The sequence below is a fragment of the Tauraco erythrolophus genome, chromosome 8, assembly GCF_009769465.1.
Source record: "Tauraco erythrolophus isolate bTauEry1 chromosome 8, bTauEry1.pri, whole genome shotgun sequence".
Classification (NCBI taxonomy): domain Eukaryota; kingdom Metazoa; phylum Chordata; class Aves; order Musophagiformes; family Musophagidae; genus Tauraco; species Tauraco erythrolophus.
This window is the reverse complement of record NC_141472.1, coordinates 37,458,749-37,482,061: the sequence shown is the minus strand read 5'-3', so window position 1 is coordinate 37,482,061 and position 23,313 is coordinate 37,458,749. Positions and strand designations below refer to the sequence as shown.

The window sequence follows — 23,313 nt, the reverse complement described above, 5'->3', positions numbered from 1 at the left end:
TTTGTGTTCAAGGCAAAGTAGCTGGCTGTGTTCAAAAACTGAATATCCTTGAAATTATTATGTCCACAAGGGAACGTAGGGGTGTCTGCTTGTCAGCTGCAAATAAAAATACCTTCCACTAAAATTTCGTTTTACTCACAAGCTAAAAATAATAAGGTACAGTCAGAATTTGAATACAAAAGCAGATCTCTTGCAGGTCTGGAAGAACTGGCTTCTCCAGAACTCTATGAGCAAGTTAAAAACTAGGCTGCTCCCAAGCGCAAAACTGCCTCAGCGCTTTGGTCTGCCTGAGTCTGTTCCACACGCCAGCTCCGTAAGTGCTTGAGGAATTAAGCAGCGTTCACCACGAGCTCGCAGCACACGCCTTGTGGGATTTGGGAAATCAAAACGAGGCATGCTTACCAAACACACAGACCCAATGGCCAGATGAGAGGGAAGGCAGGCTGGTATTTGAAACTACAGATATGACTTAAAGCAGCCTACTAAGACAGAGATATTTGAACTTCCAATTTCACGCTCACTCTGGTTCTGTGCTTCACGTGACATCTCCTCAAGTTTTCACTTTCAAAAAAAATAATATTGCCATTAAGAAAGAAAAGCACAGCAGCGGAAAAAAAGCAGGCCATGGGGAGCTACGCTAACCTGAAACACATGTCTCACTCTGGAACTAACAGCCAAGTCCAACCCACAGATCTGAAAGCCCCCGAAGCCACCAGCTCCACTACAGTAGTGTGTGTAGGCCTTAAGTTCAGACTCCACTGTAATAAGTACTATTTCAAAAGACAGTGAACTTCTATGTATAAGGTCTTCTAAGTACACGCTTTCTTCCGGAAAGAAGTCGTTTAACAGGAAAATATTTTACAAGAGTTCAAGGTATCGTAAGCCATACCCAATTGTTTACCTAGAACTACTGCCATAAACATGGCAATTTTATGTAGACCCTTAAGAGCAGTTGTTTCGGTGACAGTGAAGCCATAAACGTGGACCAGCCATGTATGTGAAATGATCAGGACCCTGTGGGTTTGCACTGGTAGATCTCCATCTCTTTCCTTGTTCTGGAAAGCACTTAAAAGCAAGATTCAAGCCTGCACCTACAGAAGGTATGGGGATGCCCCAGCCCACAGGATGAAGTGAAAAGGATCTCAAAACTAAGTTTGTCTTCTGAAGTTCACAGAAGGTATGGGGATGCCCCAGCCCACAGGATGAAGTGAAAAGGATCTCAAAACTAAGTTTGTCTTCTGAAGTTCTCCCCTCTCCTACACCTTGCTCTCACCCGAGGATCCAGTATGAGAAGTCAGAGAAACTTAATTTAGGCTTAAAGCTATGTTCTCACTATACCATGCTCCCATTTTCACATTAATATACTCTTGAATTTCGAGATGTGAAAAGGCAGTACTACTTACCATCTAGTAATTCTAGAGTAACTGAAGGATCTACATATTCCCACCAGTGCTTTCCATCAGTTGACACTGGAATCTCCCAGTTGGACCATTTGCAGGCCAAGTGAATGCACACACATGCTATCACTGTAGGCTTATACTGAAGACAGAACGTAGTAAGGTGAAGACTGTTGCACAAATTTCGTAATGAGGAACCAAAGGAAATCAAACATGTAAAACAGAAAACCCAAACAAATCAGCCATTAACATACAGAATAAGGTAACTTGTCAAGCAACAGCAGTTAAACATTAGTTCACAGAACATTCTTCTGCTTAAGTTCGTAAGACACCTTACTGCCTTCAGAAAATAATGGGCAGGGCATTTATCTGGTAGAAAACTTTAATTTGCTTTTGCTATAAAAAGTGTGGTGAACAGTAAATAAGTTTACCAGTTATTCTACTGTACTTCAGGACTAAAAAAGATAGTAGTATAACACGGTGAATGAAAACGTTACAGTAAAAGCACACAGCTGATTATGCAGTCTCTGAAGGAGACAATCAGAAGAAGGTACCCAGTAGCCCCACAGAGGCCAGGTGAATTACTTGTGGGCTTAGCTTTCTCTTGGCCTGCAGCTGGGATATTTGTGAACTTGCCTCCAGCTTCCAGCTGGCAGCAGCACAGATAACAGTTCAGTTTCCCTGCTTTATCACAGCTTTTCTTAACAGCTGTTTCAATACAGAATCTTGCCCGTCAAGGAAGCACCAGGAATATTTATTTGGAAGAGTTCTAATAACCAGCAGATATTGCTTAGCAACTATCTACATGTAACGCGATCCTCTTAAATAAAGCTCAAAGTTGTTTTGCGAGCAGTAAATTGAAGTCATCGAGAAATCAAGACTAAAGTCTGCTCTCAGATTCCATCTTTCTACAACAGGCTATGTATACACAATCCTCATTTGGAATTCCGGAACTTTAAGTTTATGTAAGCACTTAAGTTTTCACACTCCATAAAAGATTAAAGAGCTGTTTCTAAAAGGAAGAACATTGGGCTACTACTAGTCTACCTGAAAAGAAAAGATCTTAGGCCCGCTACAATTTTATAAGTTAAGATTGGATCAATATATTTAAAGTTAAGAGAAAACTGCCATTAACTACAAGTGTAAACTAAAAATAGTTTTGTACTTACCAAGATGCTCGGATTTCTAGGTTAAGTTTAGCTCTTTGTAATCTTTAGCTGCTATTCAGGCTACCAGTTTTAGACTTATGCACTCACAATCGAGAAAATGTCATCAGAAAGCACCACTACACTTCTCATTGTGCATTTAACCCCTTCGTGCCATCAGGCCCTTGTACAATACACCGCACTGCGAACGGGAAGGTACCACCACTGTAGATGGCCCAGTCTCCTGTCGCAACAAGGGTAAGACACATGGAGGGGGCCCTGCAGTAAAGGAAGCTATAGTGTGCTACAACAGTGCAACAAAGAGGTTCAGGATAACAACCTGTTGGTAGCCATGAAATAGGATGTCTGTGCCAAATCCTTGCTTGCTGTAAGAAAAGAAAAACGGAGAGATTAAGTCTCTGCACTAACTGCTCAGGTTCATTCCAAAATTAAAGCAAGTTTACCTTCCAAAAGCACCACCTGGTATTTCCACAGCACTGATGTGAATTTAGCTAACTAGCCTTTAAAATAGTATTTTCCGAGATACAGAAAGAGGCCATTACATTCAGTTAACTGGAGACGGACCAGTCATTCCATTCACTGACCCTCCCGCTGTACAACCCACAGGACAGTTTCCCTTTGGCTATCCACCCCGCGAACGCCTCCCACGTGAGAGCGCTCTCTCCTAGGAATGCCTGCCTCCCCTCCCTCCCTCGCAGGTGATGCCCGGCATAACCCTGACTGCAGTAAGGCAGGCAGTGAAAGCCAATTCACAGCACGCTGCAAGTTCTGCTCTTGGACAGGAGCGTGGCAGGACAGCTGGCAAACACCCCTCCCACCCCAGCACCTCCCGAAGACAGGCACATCCCTCTCCCAAAGCCCTACAACACAGAAAGCCCCCAAGCTACATGGTAAAAAAATTAAACAAGTTTTCTGCTCCCTCTATTCCAGAGCATCACCGTATTCATAACGTTTTGTTCTACATTTGTTAAAGCTTTGATAGGAAATGAACAACTTCACTTTTGTTACAGTCAGGAAATAAAACCACGCAAGACTGCAACGTGCCAGAAATGAAAAGCTGATGACTTGGGCTGCTACAGCCATCCAGCACCGACCCCTACCAGGGAAACCCCAACGCTCCTCACTCGGGCAAGAGAACTTACTGTCACATGCATATAACGGAATAGCTGGGCACAGTGGTTTTAACGGAAGATTGAGCGCAGCCTTCATTGAATTCTTACTTTGACACTACCACTTGAAATCAGTGCTACCTGCAGAAAGTGTATTGTTGAGTTTTACGTCAAGGGGAATAGCGTTAAACTTTCGGTTTAATAATAATAATCTTTCCATAAAGTTTGAGGAAGATTGCAGTGACTTTCAAAATTTAATTTTTAACAAGCATATTAAAAACGTGATTTAACTCAACTTCTCATGATTGCCAAGGAGTACAAAGCAGGTTTGTCTTTACGCTACACAGCTGGGCAGTGCCATAGTCTGAGAAGAAGGTGGAAGTAGCAAGGTAACAGGATCCGTTCCCACACACAAATTCCACTAATCCGTAACAAGCAAAAGGTGACCTGACAACGTGACGGTGTTATACTATAGTGTTTACTTTGCAAACTGTAATGGCAGTTGCAGGCCAGATAACCATGGAGTTCAACCATTTTCTCTCCCTTCCATCAAAAATAGGAAGTATTACCAAAAAAGAAAAAAAGTGAAACGAGACTATCGTAACAAAACGAATGAAAATGCAGAATGGTTGAATAAGACTAAAAATGATGTCTTGCTCTTCGTTTTTCATCAAAGTAACGTTTAAAGGATCTCCAGTGATTTCTATATTCTGTAAAGTTACGACATGTTTGAATTATGGGACCGGACCAAGAAGCATCTCTACTCTCACTGAAATGTCCCTTTTGAACAAGGAAGAAAAGCAGATGCCAGAAAACTTCTATTTAACATCAGCTTGAAAGTTGAGTAAATCAAAACACATACCTGGAAGAAAAGAATCACATCTTGAAACACACATTTTAGCCTCAATCAAAAATTAACGTGCTAAATACCTTACCTATGCCTCAAGCAGCATGATACTGTTTCAACTTATTTACAGTGAAATAATCATCACTGCCAAAACCAGCAAGAAACTTCAGCTCATGACTAAAGCCTACGGTAACACACGGCACGACTGAAAACATCCGTCCCAAACTCTTCTCTTACAGTTAGGACAGCTTTGGTTTAGTGAAACCTGTCCCTAAAATTAAAACTAACCATTTTTGGTTCCTATATTTTGGTGTGTTATCTCCTTTATAGCAGTGGAAAGTGCACCTCCGAATTAAAACCACCTTGGAGCAGAGGTTAAAACAAGCCAGCAGAGCTTCTCTGTTGTAACTCACCAGTCGCAGGACTGATGGCTGTTGCCAGCCATTAATAACCAGGTTTATATTTTATCATTCAGAATGATTTAAAACACCTACCCCGTCTCACTGCTGCAGAAGCAACGAGAAGGCAGGGATTACTAAAGTGGCAATGAAGATTGTGAAAAAGGATTTGCTGTCCAATACACCTTCCAAAAAGCTACCGTCTTCAAGAAATTCCCAAGTGGAAATCAAATTGCTTTTTATTGGGCACAGCCACACAGTTCAACTGGTGCAATTCCAACATATGAGAGTCTTTTCTTCTACATTAGGTTATCTTGGATCTTGAGATAATCATGAAAACGTGACTGCCAAGTCACCCTTAGGAGAGTGGTGGCTGGCTATGCCTAGGGTCCTGAGAACATTCCCAGGAAAGAGGAGGCTGCAGATAAGCCAGTCAACAACAGAAGAGAGAAAGCCTGCTGAAGTCCTTCTGGGCAAAAGAAAAAAAGCCACAGGCTCTGAATGGAGCTATGCTGGTGGATGCCTGCTGTATCTGGAAAGGGCTGGAGGAGGCCATGGTGTAGGCATTCAGGTCTGGAGCAGTCCTGGTGGCTTTACTTTCTTGAAAGTATTTAAACCTTTGGGAACTGGCCTGTGAAAGCCCAAGGTGAAAGTTCAGAATGTGAAAGCTACCTGTACCAGTGCTGGAATACAGCTGGTGTTTAAGATCTTCCCACACCACTTAGTGAACTCAGATTTAAATTTTCCTCATCAGAATACCCTCTGAAAAAGCAGATTCATTCAGATTCATCTCCTCTTCTGCCACCGTGTCTTTATCAGCCCAATTTAACCAAAGGCAGCTGCGCACACAGATACTATGGTATGTCTGAAGAATTTGACAGTATAATTTCCAGAAAAGATTAGTAAGGATCATGGGTGTTCAAGATACCTGATAACCTGCAGAGCAGCGAGAACAATCCTAGAAATCCTTGGGATCCAGTCTTCGGTTCCAAAAGAAAGCTGTGTACCAACACAGAAAAAGGAATGACTGAAGAGTTCCCAAGATGGAGGTAAGGATACAAACTCCTCCCCTCTGAGCTCTGCCAGAAGCAGGCTGGGAACGAGCTCTGGTGCAAAATCAGTCTAAGAGGACCATGTCATGGTCTCAGCACAAAGGCTGTTTTGCTGCTGATCACTCAACTAGCATTCAAGCCAGTAAGGTAGTTTGGCACCAGAACGGTTTTTGGTGGTGTGTTTTTCTTCTCTCTTCTGTACCGCAGCATCCTTGGAATGGGCACTGAAGCTTGCTGACAGGCCTTCACAGATCCACTGCCTCCAGATTCCTTAGGGGACCTGTGGGATCCTAAGGAATGATGGTCCTGTCTCCTCTTCTCAGTCTCTTGACACTGAGGAAGAATGGTGCAGAAAAAAGACTGAGCCCACACCATTCTCCTTGTCTGCTACACTGATCAAACTGCAAAGCTGGAACAATTTCATGAACCCACGAATCTTTGAAAACCAGGAGGAGTAATTAGATACCTTATGCCTGAACATCATGAATCACCATGTATCCATCCAGTCATCCCTTATCTACCATGATCTGTCTTGTCTAATATTAACTTTCGGAAAGGCTTTCAATCCTAGAGATGAAGAACTCAACTTTTTCTTTAGTTGTCAGTGAGAACTGGTGCCAATACACGTAATTGTTTCAACATACAAGTTCATCTTCAGCTGCCAGGAACTGATTCTGGTAGGCTACTACTAGACTAGACAGTCTTCTGACAGAGGGCTTCGCTGAATCTTTTGAGCATCAACAGAACCAGTTTTGGATTTTTTTCCAATGTGTTTTTAGAGGTGGTAACTTACAGATTAATACAGGAAACAGTGACGGCATAAAGCACATTACCCTGCATGCCAGACAATAACGAGCGATACAGAGAATCAGCCATCCTCTTAGCCACTTTATTAAATTTAGTCAGCAAAAGTTTGAGGGACCAGGGCATCTTCTCACCACATGGTGATTCAGTGCACAAGTGCTAAGCCAGAACCTTAAGTAGACTCGCATACCTCAGCTAACTTTGTTGCCTCTCTATTCGTACTTCAATAGTCAGCCACATCATATTTCTCCCCTCCTTCTCCCTCCAAACACAGCTGAAGGTTTTAATCATAATGGTCTTGGATAAGTTAACCACCTTTAATAAAAAAAGGTGTGTCTCTGCCTTCTGAAATAGTGCTTTCTGTCAAAGAAGACACGTTACTCGAACTGGATGAAGCAACCTTGCATTTCTTTACCTTCTCAGTCGATCCCTTCAGCACTAAAGGCTTCACACTGACAAGCCTTAGATATATTTTTGAAAGCTTCAGGGCTTGATATCCAAGTGTTGCACCTATTCACACTAAAACAACACACTGTCCAATAAATGTTGAGAGAGAACTAAAATGATACCACTGCACCCTTGAAGATACATCACTGTGCCCAAAAGCTGGTCTCTGTTCACTCAACACGTAAGACTAACGTTCCACAGCAGTTATTCTCTACTTGCTTGACTTGCATGCACAACTACAGATCTCATGCTCAACGTTTTTAATTTATGGATCAATTGGTTGGGTTTCGTTTTGGTTTTTAAATATGAGGTACTCAAACCTTGTGTTCACAGCCTGTATCACCTCCAGGAGGGGCATATGCTGACAAGAATTCCATTTGGATACGCACATATTAAGGAGCACACCCACTCCAATGAGCAGGTTTTCGAGCATTAGATGTATTACTCTCACTTTGTACCAGTTCTTGAGGTGCATGGATTTTCAGCCCTCACTGGAGTCTTCAGATTTCAAGAGTGGGTAGAATTGCGGATTCTAAGTATTTTGTCAAACTGTGCTGACTTTAAATACTAGCTTTAAAACGTCAAATTTAAAAAGTAGCATGTATCTTCAATGTATGAATTTTATCAGTACATGATGAAGCACACAAAACACACAGCAAAAAGCTGAATTGTCTCAGACTGGTATCTGCCCTTGACTAAAGGAAATTAAGTTTGCGTAGCAGTGTGCAATTTCTTCTTGTAGGTTCAAAAGTCAAGTACACTTGCTAATGTGGATATCTTGATGCAGCTACAATACTGCCTGCCACCCCTCCCCACAGTCCCAAATACCGAGCAGAAGTGCAGGGACTCACACAACACAGTACGTGCTCGCACTCAGATGGGCCCACCACTAAGGAAATCCAAAGCAAAACCCTACAGAGCTGCTGATGTAGACTACTGAGACTTTAGGTGCAATCAGGCTTATGCACTGAGTCACAATCAAGTCTGGACAGAAAGCAAAGAATTATCTTATAGCAAGAACTGCAAAAGAGCTACTTTATATGCAAATAAGTTACACATAGCACCAGCCCTACTCAGAATCAAACTCTGAATTCAGACACTACACCAGTAAGCTACTTTAAAACGAGAACGGAGGGATACTTTTCGTTCAAAGAACAACTTTAATTTTAGTGTTACTACAAAACAGATCTTGTTAACATCACTAAGTTGCACCTAACTTTCCTATATTTTATAGAGGAAAAAAATCCCAAATTTTGAAGCACTTAACTTTGCATTTTTCAGTGCAACAAAAACTAAAAACTACAGACTAACAACCATGGTCTAATCATTTCCAAACACTTTTTAATTAAGGAACACAATTAAAGTGAAAAGCATATTTTAGGTGCTTTTACAACTGATTCCTATTTTTTTTTCCACCCTCCATCTTAGGAGAGGACTTTTTTCTTTTTTTAAAGTTCCAAAGGAAATCCATTTCAGAATTTAAGAAGGCACGCCAGAATTCAACAAAAAACACTAAAGAACAGAACAGGTTTCTAGCTAGAGTCCCATTACTGAGCTGCATACCAGTTAGAGGACATGACCGTTTGACAAAAGGTCTGGGGTTTTGCGCTGCCGTCCAAAACAAGTAACACCCTGCTCCAGGATTAGATACATCTTGCAGTATTTGCACATGACAGCGGACCTGCCATGCACTGTTTATCCCTCAGTTCATCACCTGAGAAGATTTGCTAGGCAGAACGCCAGCACTGGCCACCAAGCAGTATGCGGACTACACATTACTTGGTAAAGCTACTTCAGAGTGACAACAATCAACCCAGCATGATACTAAGCAGTTGGCTATGCAGCTTTCAACCACTAACTGCTTCTGTCATTTAAGAAAACAAGGAACAGACATTATTAAAATCAATGCTAATAAGCAAGCAAAAAAATTAGGAAGGACAGAACCGGATCCTTTATCAGACTCTAAAGGTTACTAGCAAGCTTTTCGTAATTAGCTTTAAAGAAACTCTTTGGATAACATAGTTGGTGAAGATCATATTAGACAACCTTCAAATTGTACTAGAAAGGTAAAAAAGGACTTACAGAAGTGGTTAAAATTCACTGACCTCTCACTAATTGCGTACATTTCACAACATCTGTGTGCGGATGTTCAATGGTAATCTCAAAACCTGAAGAGTTAAAAATACATTTTAGAACTGTACATTTCCATCTGTTAAATAAAAAACCCAAACCCTTTCCTTTCCCTACAGACCTAAAATGCTTGCTAAACCATCGCACTGAAGATCAGGTAACGCTACTTATCTTCCTTTTATTCTGCACTTTTTCATACAGTTGAATGGCAGATGGTATAGTCATTTCAGTACCAATTAGTAAAACATTCCTTCAGTAATCTCAAGTCCTAGAAATACATATACTTGGGAAGTTACTATTTTTGAAGTTGAACATATCTGAACAGTTTGTAGTACATTACTAAGTTAGTAAAAGCTATATTACAGGCACAAAAACACATGCACGGGCACTTTATTCATTGATTTCCGGGACTTAAATACGCTGCATCTATGAAATTACAAGTTAAGTCAATTTGTAGGTCAGTGACTTAAGAAACCTTTGTTTATGATGCTATTTTAAGAATTAGGTCACTACTGTTAGCTTTTTTTAAAAACAATATACTCAAAGTCATATTTAAGAACATCTGAGTAAGTCAGTGTTCTCAGGCCTGCTAGCTGTAATTTTCTCTATTTATGTTACTTTAACATCGGAAGAGTTTCTTATCAGAACATTCCATTTCAAATTTAGGAATCACCAGAATCCATTAAATGGTTACACTACGCTTGTGATGTTCAGAGGCAGTAACCCTGCTCAATTACATACGCAGCTCAATTAGTACATGTTCCGTTATATGAAGGAAATTCAACGTAGTTACGACTTTGGAGTAAGATCTATTTGGAAAGGTACACATTTCTACCTCATCAAACGGTCAGAAACATCTATTTCAAAAGTACAGATAGGCCTTTTTTTTTTTAGCCCCTCCAAAGGAACAGAACTGCTAATACAAAACTAATTTCACAGGTCAGAACTTGTATACAGAACCAGTAAAATTCTAGTGTACCAACAAGACGTCAAAAATCCGGTTACTTGGGTCCCACTACTCCTTCACGGTAACTTGGCTGCACAGGAGATATTTAGAAAGACATACCTAAAGTTTGAAGCATTATTGTTTCAAGTATAACCAGCTCTTGGGCTTGCTGAAGATATGCCTGAAACAAATAAGCAAACAGGTCAAGACATAGCTATTGTCTCAAAATTTTCATTGTACACTTCCTATTGGCATACTGGTACTGGCAACACAAGCGAAGACCACCACCCACGCCAGTTACAACTGACAACTTGGAACACTTCACTGTGGTAGTACTTTCTTCTACCAGTGTAAGTGTTACTGCAGACTCAGTTGTATCAGCCTAACCATCTTGCACAGTAAGATTTACTTGGTTTGGATCTCATACAATCTATTCCAGCACAGCATTTTTGGGAGGCTGCTGTAAGGATTATGAAAGCTTGCCAGTGCAAATCAACTCAAGCATCTCTAGGCAGCAGGTAATTCATGTTACAAGTACTTTAACATACAGCTGGACATACTCAGTTGGCCTGCGTTAAGCCACCTTAAGCTTCTGAGCTCAAACACATATATACCTCCACGTGCCTTTCCAAGACTAGGGAGCACAGCAAAGGTGCTCTAATAGTTTTAGACATCAGCGCAGGTCCAGCAAGGTATAACTAGCTCAGCCTGACCATCAAGCTGAACAACTCTGGTGCATTTCCACCATCCTTCCTCATGTTTGGTTTCAGGAAGACATCTCAGGAAAGAAAACGTGAACTACAAAGTAAGAAGAAGCTGTACAAACTTTGGCAAATGAAAAGGAGGAGCAACATGTAGCAGAGATGGCAGCTGACAACTGTATCGTGTCCTTTAAAACACAACGTAGATCATGGTGCACAGTGAGCCTCTGGCTGAGAAAGACAGTGTCCTGAACTCTCTGTGCAAACTGTGTGACTTACGGAAACAGTATGAAACCTCTTATTTAACACATAGTCTACTCTTCTCTTCTACTATACATGTAGAAGTCTTAAAAACAACGCAAGTTCAAGATGGAGCAATTTCTTCAGGTTTCATAATACAAATTTCTCAGTCTTTAATGAGTTATATTAATACAAAATGCTTAAATAGGTGTAAAAGCAAAAGTGGGTTTTTTTCTAGTTTGCAGACAGCAATAATACAGCCAAGACAACATAACAGATCATTAGATGAAGTGTTATCTGATTATCTTTAAAACCATGACTTCCACCTACATCACTCTTTGTATCCAGTTGTGGCTCTTGAGGATGAAGACAGGCATGTGCTACTTTAATAACATGTTCAAGTTTCCGTGGCTGTTCTTCCACTTTTGCAGCCAAAAACAATGCCGTAGGAGATATTATCTGAAGAAGAAAAACATATAAGTATTTTTCAACTTTTTCCAGATAGAACTTGAATTTTTATGGAGAGTCTAAACTAGTAATTAGAAAAGGTTTACAAAGTTGGATTTGTTTGGGGGTTTGTTTGTTTTCAAACAGTTCTGAAATCAGGCAAGGCAACAAAAAAACCCCCGGTCCTGTTTTATTATATAACTAATGTAATCCTCTCAGCAGCGTAGGGAAGGAGTAAATAAATGCATTTGTAAGATGTCTGAGGTCAAACTAATTCTAGTTCAACATAAAAAGAATAGACTTGGTCCAGTAGAGTTAGTCACATTAGAACAGGCTGTTTCAAGTTAAATATACTTCACGAGAAAGTTCATCCAATTTCTTGCACAGTAGTGAGCCATTACATCATCTTTTCAGCAAAAGTCAAAACAGCTGATCACAAGTTCTGCTAGCATTTGACTCTCCTAAAAAAGCAAGAAACTTTCCAGAGAACTTTAAGGAAAACAGCTTGTTATATAAACATTGGTTGTACAACCAAGAGCTTACTCTTAGAAACTTTACTATGCACCCAGTGGTCTCTGAAGGACAAAGCACAAGGATTCACAACACAGCAGTTACATTAAATGTCAGTAAAGACCACAAATTACATTTAAAGATGAACATTTTTACAAAACTCTAGGTGCCATAGGCTGACAGCAAAGTACCCATTTGCAGTTCAGATCACCTAGGAGTAACCTACGAAGCCGAGTTTTGATACCCAGTCATCAGCTAGAATGACTGATGTATCTACACAGGGAACACGGCTAACGATAAATGACTTCGAAGAATCAGGATCCTCTTCGTATGCAGTGTTGGCCATATCACACATGAACTAAAATGACAGCAGAAATCTTCATGCAGACATCAGCAGGTTAAAATTCAGCCCATATAAAGCACTTATTCAGAGACTGAGACAGCTGCTTGTTGAGCATTTAATTAACACACAGCACAAGCAAGGCAGGTTTTGGATTTGTCACTCAACACCCCAGTAGAAATAGATGGAACGAACTGAATGGCAGCCACAGCTCCCCCTAAGCCAGGAGGTTTTTGGTTCGCACGTAGCCCTTAGTTATGCCAAAATAAAACAATTGGTATGAAAATTCACAATACAGTAAGAACTGCAACAAACTAATTAGAAATGAACATTAAAGTGATTATCCATTACCTATCAGGAGCTTTCAAATGTATGGAGGGAGTACTTTTTGCCTCCTTAAATCACTTTGAAATGTCCACCTGGATCTTAAGTAAAACTTGTAAGTTGGCAGACTTGAGGAAAACCAACACCCTGGGAAGGCAATACCCTTTGATGCACAGAAACATGCCATGGAGAAATCTAGTATTCTAAAAAAAAAAAACAAATCCCAAACCACCCAAACCAAGTCACAGGGAGCAAATTCTTCCACAACGCAGACAAAAGAAACACTTTCTTTTTAAGCAGCTTGTAACTTAAGCCTTACGAATGTGTGAAATGAAAACCTGAAGTCAGATGTTTCTGAACAAGGCCATATTAACACTGCCATTTAAGACTTCTGATGATTTCTGAGAAGCTCCTACTGACATTGCTTAAATGAATGATTTGAAATTCCAGAAGAAATTCCCTTTGCTAGGGACATACTACTTGAAACATGGCTCACTTAAGCTGGGAGATAAACTTTTAAACACTAAACGTGACAGAAAGACCTTCTGGAGTTCAGAGCACTAGAGCATCAACAGCTTTGCAGTGCCAGAAGATGCAGATGATGTGCACAGCACACACGTGTGTAACCCAACATGTGCAAGTCATAGATATTTTAGAGAGCAGACAAGCTGCACTCCAGCCCAGTAATGCAAGAACCAAGGCAAACCTCCCATTTACAGTTGTTCCATCCGCATAAGCCCAGTGTGCTGCAGAGATTTAGGGCAGGCATAGCTGAGGGACGTGTGTGACGCTAGCATCTTCTACACCAGGGCCAGCCTGAGAGGAAGGATTACATTCTCAGACATAATCCCGAGCTTCTAGGAAAGGCCAGATTAGCAGACAGGGCCGGAGCCAGAGAAACATGAATGACAGAGTAGGAAGGAAACTGGGAATGTTTAACAGAGTTATGAAGAAACAAGTTTGACAAGACATTGGCCAGAAACAATGTGGAGGTATTAATGAGGACACCAGAGACTAGAACTGTGGTTTTTTTTTTTTGGTTTTTTTTTTTTTTTAAACTCGGGAAAAAGGATACAATGAGGTTGCCCATCATGGACTGAAAACTAGGACTCAGCATTGTGAAGTCATTGAGGAACGAAGTGAAGTCGTTAAGTGTGTAGAGTCAGAAATAGAATGGATGACGGGAACAAGCTCTAACAGAACATAAGTAGAAGATCTTTTCCATCTCCCCAGGATCACACAATTTCCTTTTTTTAAAAAAAAATTTAAAACAAATCAAGCAGATACGCAGTCAGTAACCTGTAGCAGTGCCTTACTGCTGAGCTGAAAAACAAAAGCAGCTGCACAGTGAGCAAGGACCTGTTGCTCCCTGCTGCTCTCCCCCTCTCCAGCCTTCCCACCCCCACCAAGCACGACACACTTCACCCCAGGGACCTGCCTTCAGACCTTACAGTTGCTCTAGCTTTGTGTACAAGTTAAATGCAAATATATCCTAACACAAGGTCTCTTTCCACATAGTTTACAAGTATAGCTACACATCCATGGAATTTTCACCATTTACCTTTCTGAAAAAAATCAACTTCCAACAATTACCATGACTGAAAATATTTACATTTCAGAGACATTCTTTGAACTCAGTCACCAATAACTGCACAATTAAATCATCAGCAAATTCTCCCTCACTATTATTCTGTCTGACTGCACTAAAATTTTATTTATTTCCAAAAAAGCACCTTCTTCATCAGGCTGACTTTAGAATATCTTTTAATTCACTGAAATGGATCAGTTCTGGCCAAGAAGCCTCCACACAATTCCTGATCCCTAAGACCTTACACAAAACACAGTTCTGGAGGCTGATTCAAATCCAACTGATTAACTGGCATTTAACTCTGGTTCAGCAGAAATCTATGTACACCCCAATTATCTATTTCCTTAAAAAAAAAAAAGTGTTGGCTTCTGGCCAAAGAATTTCAGGTCTTTGTCTTGTCTAGGACCAGGGTTCTCATTCCCAGTTCAGAGTAGGTCAATATTTTTGTCTCCCTTGATATTTATTCAGAAAAATAGACATCCTAATAAAATTTCAGACTTGGCATGCATACAGTCTTCAGCGAAGACGACACACCCTGCTAAGTGTATAATTGGCAAAGTTACTCAAACGCTTTCATTCATTTCCAATTCTCAAAAAGGGCAGAAAAAGCGAAGTAGAACAAAAAGTAAAATTAAGGACAAAAAACTTGGCAAAGCTGTAAGCTGCCTATATATAAACACCTTCATTTGACATAAACCGAATAATTTTGTTATCTACCATGCACCCAAAATATTTCTTAAGATTGAGAAATATCTTCAGAAGATCACGTGATTTATGAAATTAAATCCCTTTTTTGTACTAGCTGAAAATCTCAGAAACCAAGTCCCACCGAAACAGAAAAACCAACACATAAGAGCCTTATTATGACAGTCCAAGAGCATGAAACAGCAAGTTTTATTGGTAAATACGGTACAAGTCCTTTTTCACTTAAAAAGTACAAGACATATCATAAAAACAGTGTTGCTACAATAAAGGCATTCAGAATAATCTCGGAACACATCTGCAGTACGCGCGCAGTTTTCTGAGAACTCCCTCTCCCTTTTAATGACAATATTAATATGTCTGTAGACTTGATACAAATTAGCTTAAGACATTAAGTGTTTCCATTCTGATAGAGGTTTTCCAAGCCCGAACATAATGAGTTGCAAGTGGTTTTTTATTATAACCAGAAACACACATTGCATAAAACCAGCAAGTATGTTAAATTGCAAGATTAAAAACGGAACTGAAGTGCCTGAAACAGCCTCACTAAAGCTTGGTGGATGTTATGAAAGTTTTAAGAACTTTGCTCAACTGCAAAGTCAACTGTTTAATACTGCAGTTTGGACAGGGCAGAAGAGACAGGAGGGAAATACAGAGGATGGGAAACAAAACTCCTCCACACAACTCACCCACCTTGCACTTCACGGAAAAAATTCCTCCTGCAGCCTTCTTTGGGCAATTTACTAAGTTCCACCGCATGTCACACACAAAAAACTTTGACATCACCAAGTATATTTTTAGCTGTTTGTTTGGTATTCCATATGGCATTTCTAAGGATTACATTTAGAAATGCAGCTACTATTTGGATGCCTTACCTCTCATTTCCAGCATACCAAGGATTTTTCCCCCTTCTCTGTTCTTCGAATCTCAGCGTATTGAAGAATAAGCCTCTAAAAGAGGTGTTTGCTATACAACAATATCAAACACTAAGTACTACATAAACAGTATTTCCAGAAGAATTTTAATTTTCAAGATATTTTAAAGTATAAGTCAGGCTAGTATTTCCTATAAAAAGGCAGCAAGCTCCCTCCCCACCCCAACATTAGCACCAACCAACTTTATAATTGGCAAACCACGGTTACTATGCCCTAGTCGACACTAACATAGAAAGAATAATTTGTACTACTGCTGGGGAGATTCACAGGAGTTCCTGAAATGTCATTGGCATGGCTAGGGAAAATTAGTAGTCAGGGCATCCAATTCTGCTCACCGGAATTTGTAAAGCAAGCTTCCACCCTATTGCTGGGGCACCGCAACCTTGCAAGGTCTTAACCTGGTTTGATTGCAACACCAAAGCCTCAACTACTTCTTCACACTCAAATGGATGTACTTCGTAGACAATCCATAGCAATTTAGAAGTGACCTGCTAGCCCACAGGAACTTTGCAAAAGTAGGAATATTTGGACATTAGAACAGTAAATGTAATACATTCAAAGTGAACCAAGACTACATAACCGGTATATGCCACCCTGTGGCTCTACAGATTGGAGATACTGTTGGGAATTCTGTTCCCTATTCATAGTGGACTTGAAAATCTTGAAAGTCTGTAAAACTGTTTAGTAGTAACTTATATTGAAGGCAAAAAGAAATGAATTAAGACAACAGCTATTCAGTGAATGAGCTTCCACTAGAGGACCTGTTTATTAACAATTAAGAGCGTGTGACTTACACATAAGACATACACGTGTATTTGTATAACCCAGTAATTACACACAACAATAAATACGCAAGTGTTTATTACTTGATCAAAAACATTAACCTACCAATAAAGCAAGAAAACAAAGACAACATTTTTTCAGCTGGAGATCATAAGGCGTTCTGACTAATGGCCATCTAATTTTCTAGTCCTGGCCTTTGGATTCCTTCTTGCCGTGAATAAGCGCCACTCCATGCAAGTAACAAAGAAATATTAGAGATATACTCCATATACAGCTGAAAATTTTAGCTAGGTCTTAGCCTCAAGACTGCCAGTACCGTACTATTTAACTTCTAAGGGTTAGTTTCTTCTTGCAGTGGATGAATATGGTTACATTTTTTAGCTTGCCAAGCACTCTGGAGATTTGATATTAAGTATTTATTACAGTCCTCAGCTTGTGCTTTTTCTACAGAGAACCTGCCAGATGGTTTGGGAGTATTTGAAAAGTGACTCACATTCACTTTGAGACTACTCCCTCTACCCTATAGGAAAGTAAGAAAATGTATTTGTCCATCAGTACACAGGCAAAGCTGCTGCCTGGCCTTACAGCCATTAAGAACTACAGAAAGTAATTCAGCAGCAATCAATACCACCAAGTGCCAACTTGCAGTGCACTTGCCTTTAAATTTTACTTGAATACTATTACCTGAGAATTAATTTAACAATACACTTCACCCTCTCGTAACAGCCGCAGTTTCCATGGCATTCAGCCCTTACATAGCTTACTTGTGAATTTTAAGGTTCATAAATATAACTCAAGGTGTAGTTTTCACAACAAAGGCACCATATAACCAAATACTACTGTGCTTCCAGCTCCGAGTGACTGGCACGCTCCAGTGGAAACCCGAACACAGCAGCTAACGCTTCTTGCTACCTAAATCTATCCCAGACTTCCAGAGGGCAGTAATCGGTCATACCTGCACCGCCTGCGAGTAATCTAGCTCTATCCAAGCAGCTCTGCCTAGTTTATCAAGTCCACAAATCATCCACAGCCACGGAAAACTGTGGATGCCTCACCAGCTCCTCTTCCGCTGGCTACAGTTACTGCCAGGCGGGCAGGTATGTGGAGGGGAGAAAGACGAACAACTGGTTTACTGCCTTCACCTGACATACTGCAGAAACGCTTCTGAAGGGCGTATTCCGCCACAAAGCTTGCTGGAACTTGATTCTCATGCGCGCTGCTCTTGCTCTAAAACTAGAAAACTGTTTTGGGAAAGTACGTTTTGATTTATATGCGTACCTATTCAACACATAGCTCTTGATCACTACATAAACAAAATCTACATCATTTATTCCTTCCTATTAAAGTGTTCCAGGCTTATGCACACTCAGTTCAGGTTGTACATAAACACTTAAGCTTTTATTACATGAAGACCTGTAACACTGCATTTTCAGTAACCAGCTTCCTACAAGCTTGAATTTACCTCAGATTTTGCACAAAAATGATTAAATACACTCCCGAAACGTACCCATAAACTACTGTTTACTTCTTGACGAGTAAATACCAAATAAGATGTTCACTTGCTCAGCCAAGAATGATAAGCAAATTCATGCCAGACAAAAGAGCTGGCTAACACTGTAATCCACTGTATACCTGCCCAAATTTCAGACAGGGCAAGGTTTGCAAGATTCTACCCCTTGGTAGACCAAGGACTGCTCTGGTCTAGACCACAACATCTGTCACAGTCTCAATCTGCTTATTTTATCATGAAAAGCCAAGATCCGAGAAAAATCATCCTCATCAAATAGTGATATACCACCACCATTGTTAACTGTTCTTGCAAAGTTGGTATAAAATATTGATGCAGAGTACTTTAAAACAAACAAACAAAACAAACAAACAAACACAAAAATACCTAGAAATTACTGTTTTTTCTAACTATATACTGGACACAAAAAAGGCTTAAAGTTTTCAGACTGGGATCTCCAATTCCATTCCTGTCAGAAAATCACTCAATTACAGAGTATTTTTACAGAAGAATTCAGTTTTTCATAACATATTCCATATTCAGATTCAGCATACTCACTTCATTAGTTGAAACCCGAGAGCCAGCATTTGCTCATTGGATTTAAAGATTTTTCTTGTCTAATATGAGTTATCAAGCTGCTTAAAAGTAGACTAGTTAAATGAATTTCCACTGTTTTTTAGGAGCAGATACATAATCCATATGGATACACACAACCATATTATAATTGTCAGACACACCATGCTAGCACTACCACTGACTTCATTAAGAAAAACGTGTGTTCCTACACATCAGCCTTTCAAACTACAGCACATAAGCACCAGCCAGATTAGAAACATATAAATGCATTCTTCACACATCTGAAATGTGTTTGCTGATGGTGCCTGTTTTTTTTTTTTTATTTCTGTGGCAGAAGATAAAATCTAATTGCCACTAGTTAAAATAATTCAAAGTTCAAAAGAAATATCATTATTGCTTCTAAACCACTGATATGAATCTAAAATTCCTATAAACAGACCAAACTTTACAATCCAGCAGAGGAATGTAACACTTGTCAGCAAGAGCGCCAAAATTATGGGCATATTATTACCGCGTGCAAAATCATACTTACATTTCGATTAAATTTTGTGAAGGAATGATGCATATAAAACCTGTGCATGTAAACAATTGCAGTATTTATCGTAAGCTGAGATCTGGAAGATTAAATTAAGGAAAAGACTACATATTAAGAAAATTGCTTACAAGGACGGAAAGCGATGTGCTTTCTACATCAATCATTGCTTTCGACGCACTGTCTTCAGCTGAAAATTAATTAAGGACGTGACACTCCCAAACTTAACCGATATTAACACACGTCCTTCCCATCTGCTTCCCAGACAATGTGGACATTCCTACACCAGACGAGCCAGCATCTCATTGAATGAAAACTCCTCAACGGGCGACCGACACTGAAATCCCGCCTCGAGTGCTTTTGTTTTGTTCCAATCCAACTATTTCAGTAGGGGATTTGAGGTTTCAGCCTCACTAGGATCTCTTTTTTTTAAAAAAATAAAACTGAAGAACGGCTAAGGAGGAGATGCCCGCTTCAAGGAACACGAGCCTGCGAGAAACCGGGATGACTTCAACACGTGCAAACCCGCAGGTGCCGACGCGAACCCGGCGGAAGGGCCATGTCGGGGGGGCCTGAGGCGTCCCCTCACGCCGACAAAGAGCGCGGCGCGGGGGCTCCCGCCAGGCTCCTCCTCCCGCTCCGTGCCTCAAAGCCGCGGCTCCATCCCGGGGGAGCGCCGCTCACGGGCTGCCGAGGGAGCGGGAACAGTCCCGGAGAGGATTCCCTCACAGCGGGAGAAGAGGGTCCCGCCACGACCGACGCGGGCGGCGGGTCGCGGGCGGCGGGTCACGGCCCCGCCAGCCCCGGCCCCGCCAGCCCCGGCCCCTCGCCTCCCTCAGCGCGTCCCGCCGGACCCTCCCGCCGCCCCGCCACGACCGACCCGGGCGGCGGGTAACGGCCCCGCCGCCCCGGCCCCTCACCTCCCTCAGCGCGTCCCGCCGGACCCTCCCTCCCGCCGCCCCGCGGGCCCCGCTCGGATACACGTTGAGGCGCTGGCCCATGTCTTGGATGAGGTTGGCCGCCTGCTGCCGGTACGAGAGCTCCTTGTCGGCCTCGACGCCGCAGCGCCGCGAGGGCGTGTTCTCCAGCTGCTCGCGGCTGAAGAACCAGCGCGACGCCGTCGAGGAGCCGCCGCCGCCCCGCGCCGAGGAGCCCGCGCCTGAGCCCGCCGCCGCCATGACACTTCCTCCCCCTCCCGCCGCGGCCCCGCCCGCCGGCGGCAGCGCCGCGCCCGGCCCCTCCCCCCCGCCCTCCATAGCGACTCTCGCGAGAAATGGCGGCGCGCGAGCGGCCGGCCGGCCCCCTATGCACCCTGAACCATAGAGTCGCGGCGCGGCGCAGCCAGAGCGGCCGCGCGGGGAGGGTGGGGTCACGTGGCCTGTGGGGCGGCCATAGATGGCGCGGCACGTGACGCGGGAAGTAATGGCCGTGCCGGTGGCTCTCCCGCGGAGGGGCGGCTTCCCGCCGGCGCCGGGTTCGGGAAGGGCAGGCCAGGCAGGGGTTCAGCTGCCGGGGAGGCTCCCGCAAACACGGGGCTGCGCTGTCCGGGGAGCGGCGGAGAGTGCGGCCGTGCCGCGGGGAGGTTGAAGTTCACCGGTCCGCTCCCGGGGCTCGCCGGCATCCGGGTTGGCTGTTGTAGCCCGGTGATTCAGCACTAATAAACGAGCAGTTTGGTTTAGAGCGCTGGGATGTTTGCGCGTTTTTTGGGAAGGCCGAATCCCGGTATCTCCTGGGAGGAAGCAGCGGCCCGCAGGTCATGGGTTCGCGTCTCCGTCCCAGCTTCCCGTAGCGGTTTTTTCCAGAACTGGAACGGGTGGAGGCGCGGGGAGCGGCTCCGGCCGCGCTCCGCGGTGCCGCTGTCTTCCCGGACTGTTCACCGTTCCGTTAAGACTGGCGAGTCGCGGCAAACAGCCTCTTCTCGCCTCTCGCAAAACGTCCTTCCAGTAGAAACTCCTAGGTCGCTCCAGCCTCAGTTGGTTCAAGGGATGCTCCTTGTTGTCTCGCTGCCGTGCCATGTACTACCCAGGAAGCGCGATCCTCCCGCGCTCGTCTGCCTTTCGGATTCTTGCGGACTTGGAATAAGTTGCGTGAGGGCTCCAGAATAAAAGAACATCTGTCTTAAGAGCTAAAATATTTGGAAATGCTAATGGACTGGTGTTGGAAAGAGGAAAGAGCTGGGAATAGAGGCTGCAAGGAGAAGGTGGAAAGGTCTTTAACGTGTTTGAAGTCGCTATAATCATCGTGTATGATGATACATGAAAATACCGAGACTGAGAGGGGCACAGTGTGCCTGTAATTCTGTTCTTGGTACTGGCCGTAGCAAACGTCTAGGCAAAACGTTCCTCTCTGGAGTGCAGGAACACTTAAGGATCACACAATTCCTGCGTCTTGAGCGTATGGTGCATACGATCACGTGTATATAAGCAATAACTAACTTCTACAGGGAGTATTTCCCAGGAATTCAGTGCCAAAAGGCAGAACTAAAGCTGTCCAGTGATACCTTGTGACCTTCCAGGTTAATAGCTCCAGTAAGTTGATTATTCTTCGATACACGGAGATGTGTGTGCTCACATCGCACCAAACAGGAGCCTGTCCGAGCCTCTCCCATGTTACGCTTCAGCTCCCTGTAACAATTGGGATCACTTGCTAAACTCACCTGCTGCCTGCTGCACCCTTAAATAGCACTGTGGTGCCCAACCTGGGCACTCACATGCACGGGACAGAGAAAACTTAAATACTTCACATATTCAGTTACTGATTTTCAGCAGTAGTTGGGGGTTACTGGATTCAGGGTTCAAAGGGTACAAAAAGGTTCTTCTCTTGAGTTCTCATCATCATGGATCAAAACAAGAGCTCCAAGCATTCTTTCCATGTTTAGCACCTGCCACTAGCACTCCACAGAGGTTTTGTTCACCTAAGATTAAGTTACAACTAGTTCTTTTACAATTTCCGTGCAAATTCTACACAAGCAGTTACAATTTTGTAACTGGACCCGACAGAACACTAACGAAATACACTGATGTATAACGCAGCGCAGACGGGCACGCGTTACTCGCCTCATCTTCCCACCTGTAGGTCATCTTTAAGATTTTGCAAGTGCAGAGGAAATTTAACTACAAATGCTTCCGTTGTAAGTAGGAGCTGATCTTTGCCTTCGTATTTTTGTGCCTTTAACAGTCTCACAGTGCACTGTTTCACCTCATTGTTTAAATTGTTGTGTAAAACTCCTGGAGTTTGAGTGTTCAACTTACATTCTTTGTTACTTCAATAATTGGTGGAAGAGTATTAAGAATGTTCGTGTCTGGCTGTAATCAGAATTTTACATTAGCTTTGTTAATGGAAAAAAAGGAAGATGTAGGGAAGATTATCTATATCCCTGTCTTAAAAATCCTAACACGTCGAGAATAAGTAGAATATCATTAAATAATGACAGTGCATAATGAATATGATTTATGCAGGGTATGCACATTAACGGCCATGCAGAGTGCTGCAATCACCCACTCAGTCACAGGTTAAGGTAATTAAATACTGTTCTTGCTATTGGAAAGGTTCCAGACCTTGGTCCCCAAAGGTGTAACATTGCATTCTCACTAACTGAACTGATCTCATTCATTAAAAAAATTAAAGAATTAATCAAATTAATGTATTGGAGGAATCACAGTGTGTTTTCCTCTTAAATCCATTTAAACATCTGTGAAAACCAAATATGCTGAAGGAAAAGAATACTATGTGAGAACGAAGTTGCCTTTCTTCTACTTTGAAATTTAATTCAAACAATCTAGTTGAAAAATTGTACATTTAAGTAGCTCAATGCTTGCATGTAGATAAAAGG

General features: G+C 42.2%; 1 protein-coding gene across 6 annotated transcripts in view; it reads right to left on the bottom strand.

Annotated features, from left to right (window-relative positions):
- The window catches only part of CCNT2 (cyclin T2), a 25,994-nt gene extending 5,257 nt beyond the window's left edge, over window positions 1-20,737 (bottom strand). The window contains exons 1-7 of one of the 6 annotated variants that reach the window (XM_086616066.1): window positions 20,463-20,737; window positions 19,482-19,563; window positions 11,568-11,696; window positions 10,417-10,477; window positions 9,326-9,388; window positions 2,883-2,928; window positions 1,404-1,567 (exon numbers count right to left, since the gene is read on the bottom strand). In XM_086616066.1, coding sequence (XP_086472192.1) covers window positions 1,404-1,567; window positions 2,883-2,928; window positions 9,326-9,388; window positions 10,417-10,477; window positions 11,568-11,696; window positions 19,482-19,563; window positions 20,463-20,737 — 820 coding nt within the window. Of the gene's footprint in view, window positions 1-1,403; window positions 1,568-2,882; window positions 2,929-3,705; window positions 4,615-5,845; window positions 5,917-6,171; window positions 6,303-9,325; window positions 9,389-10,416; window positions 10,478-11,567; window positions 11,697-19,481; window positions 19,564-20,462 lie in introns of those variants that run through there. The other 5 variants (XM_086616071.1, XM_086616067.1, XM_086616069.1 and 2 more) reach the window with 5 other exon arrangements.
- Between the last annotated feature and the right edge of the window lie 2,576 nt (window positions 20,738-23,313).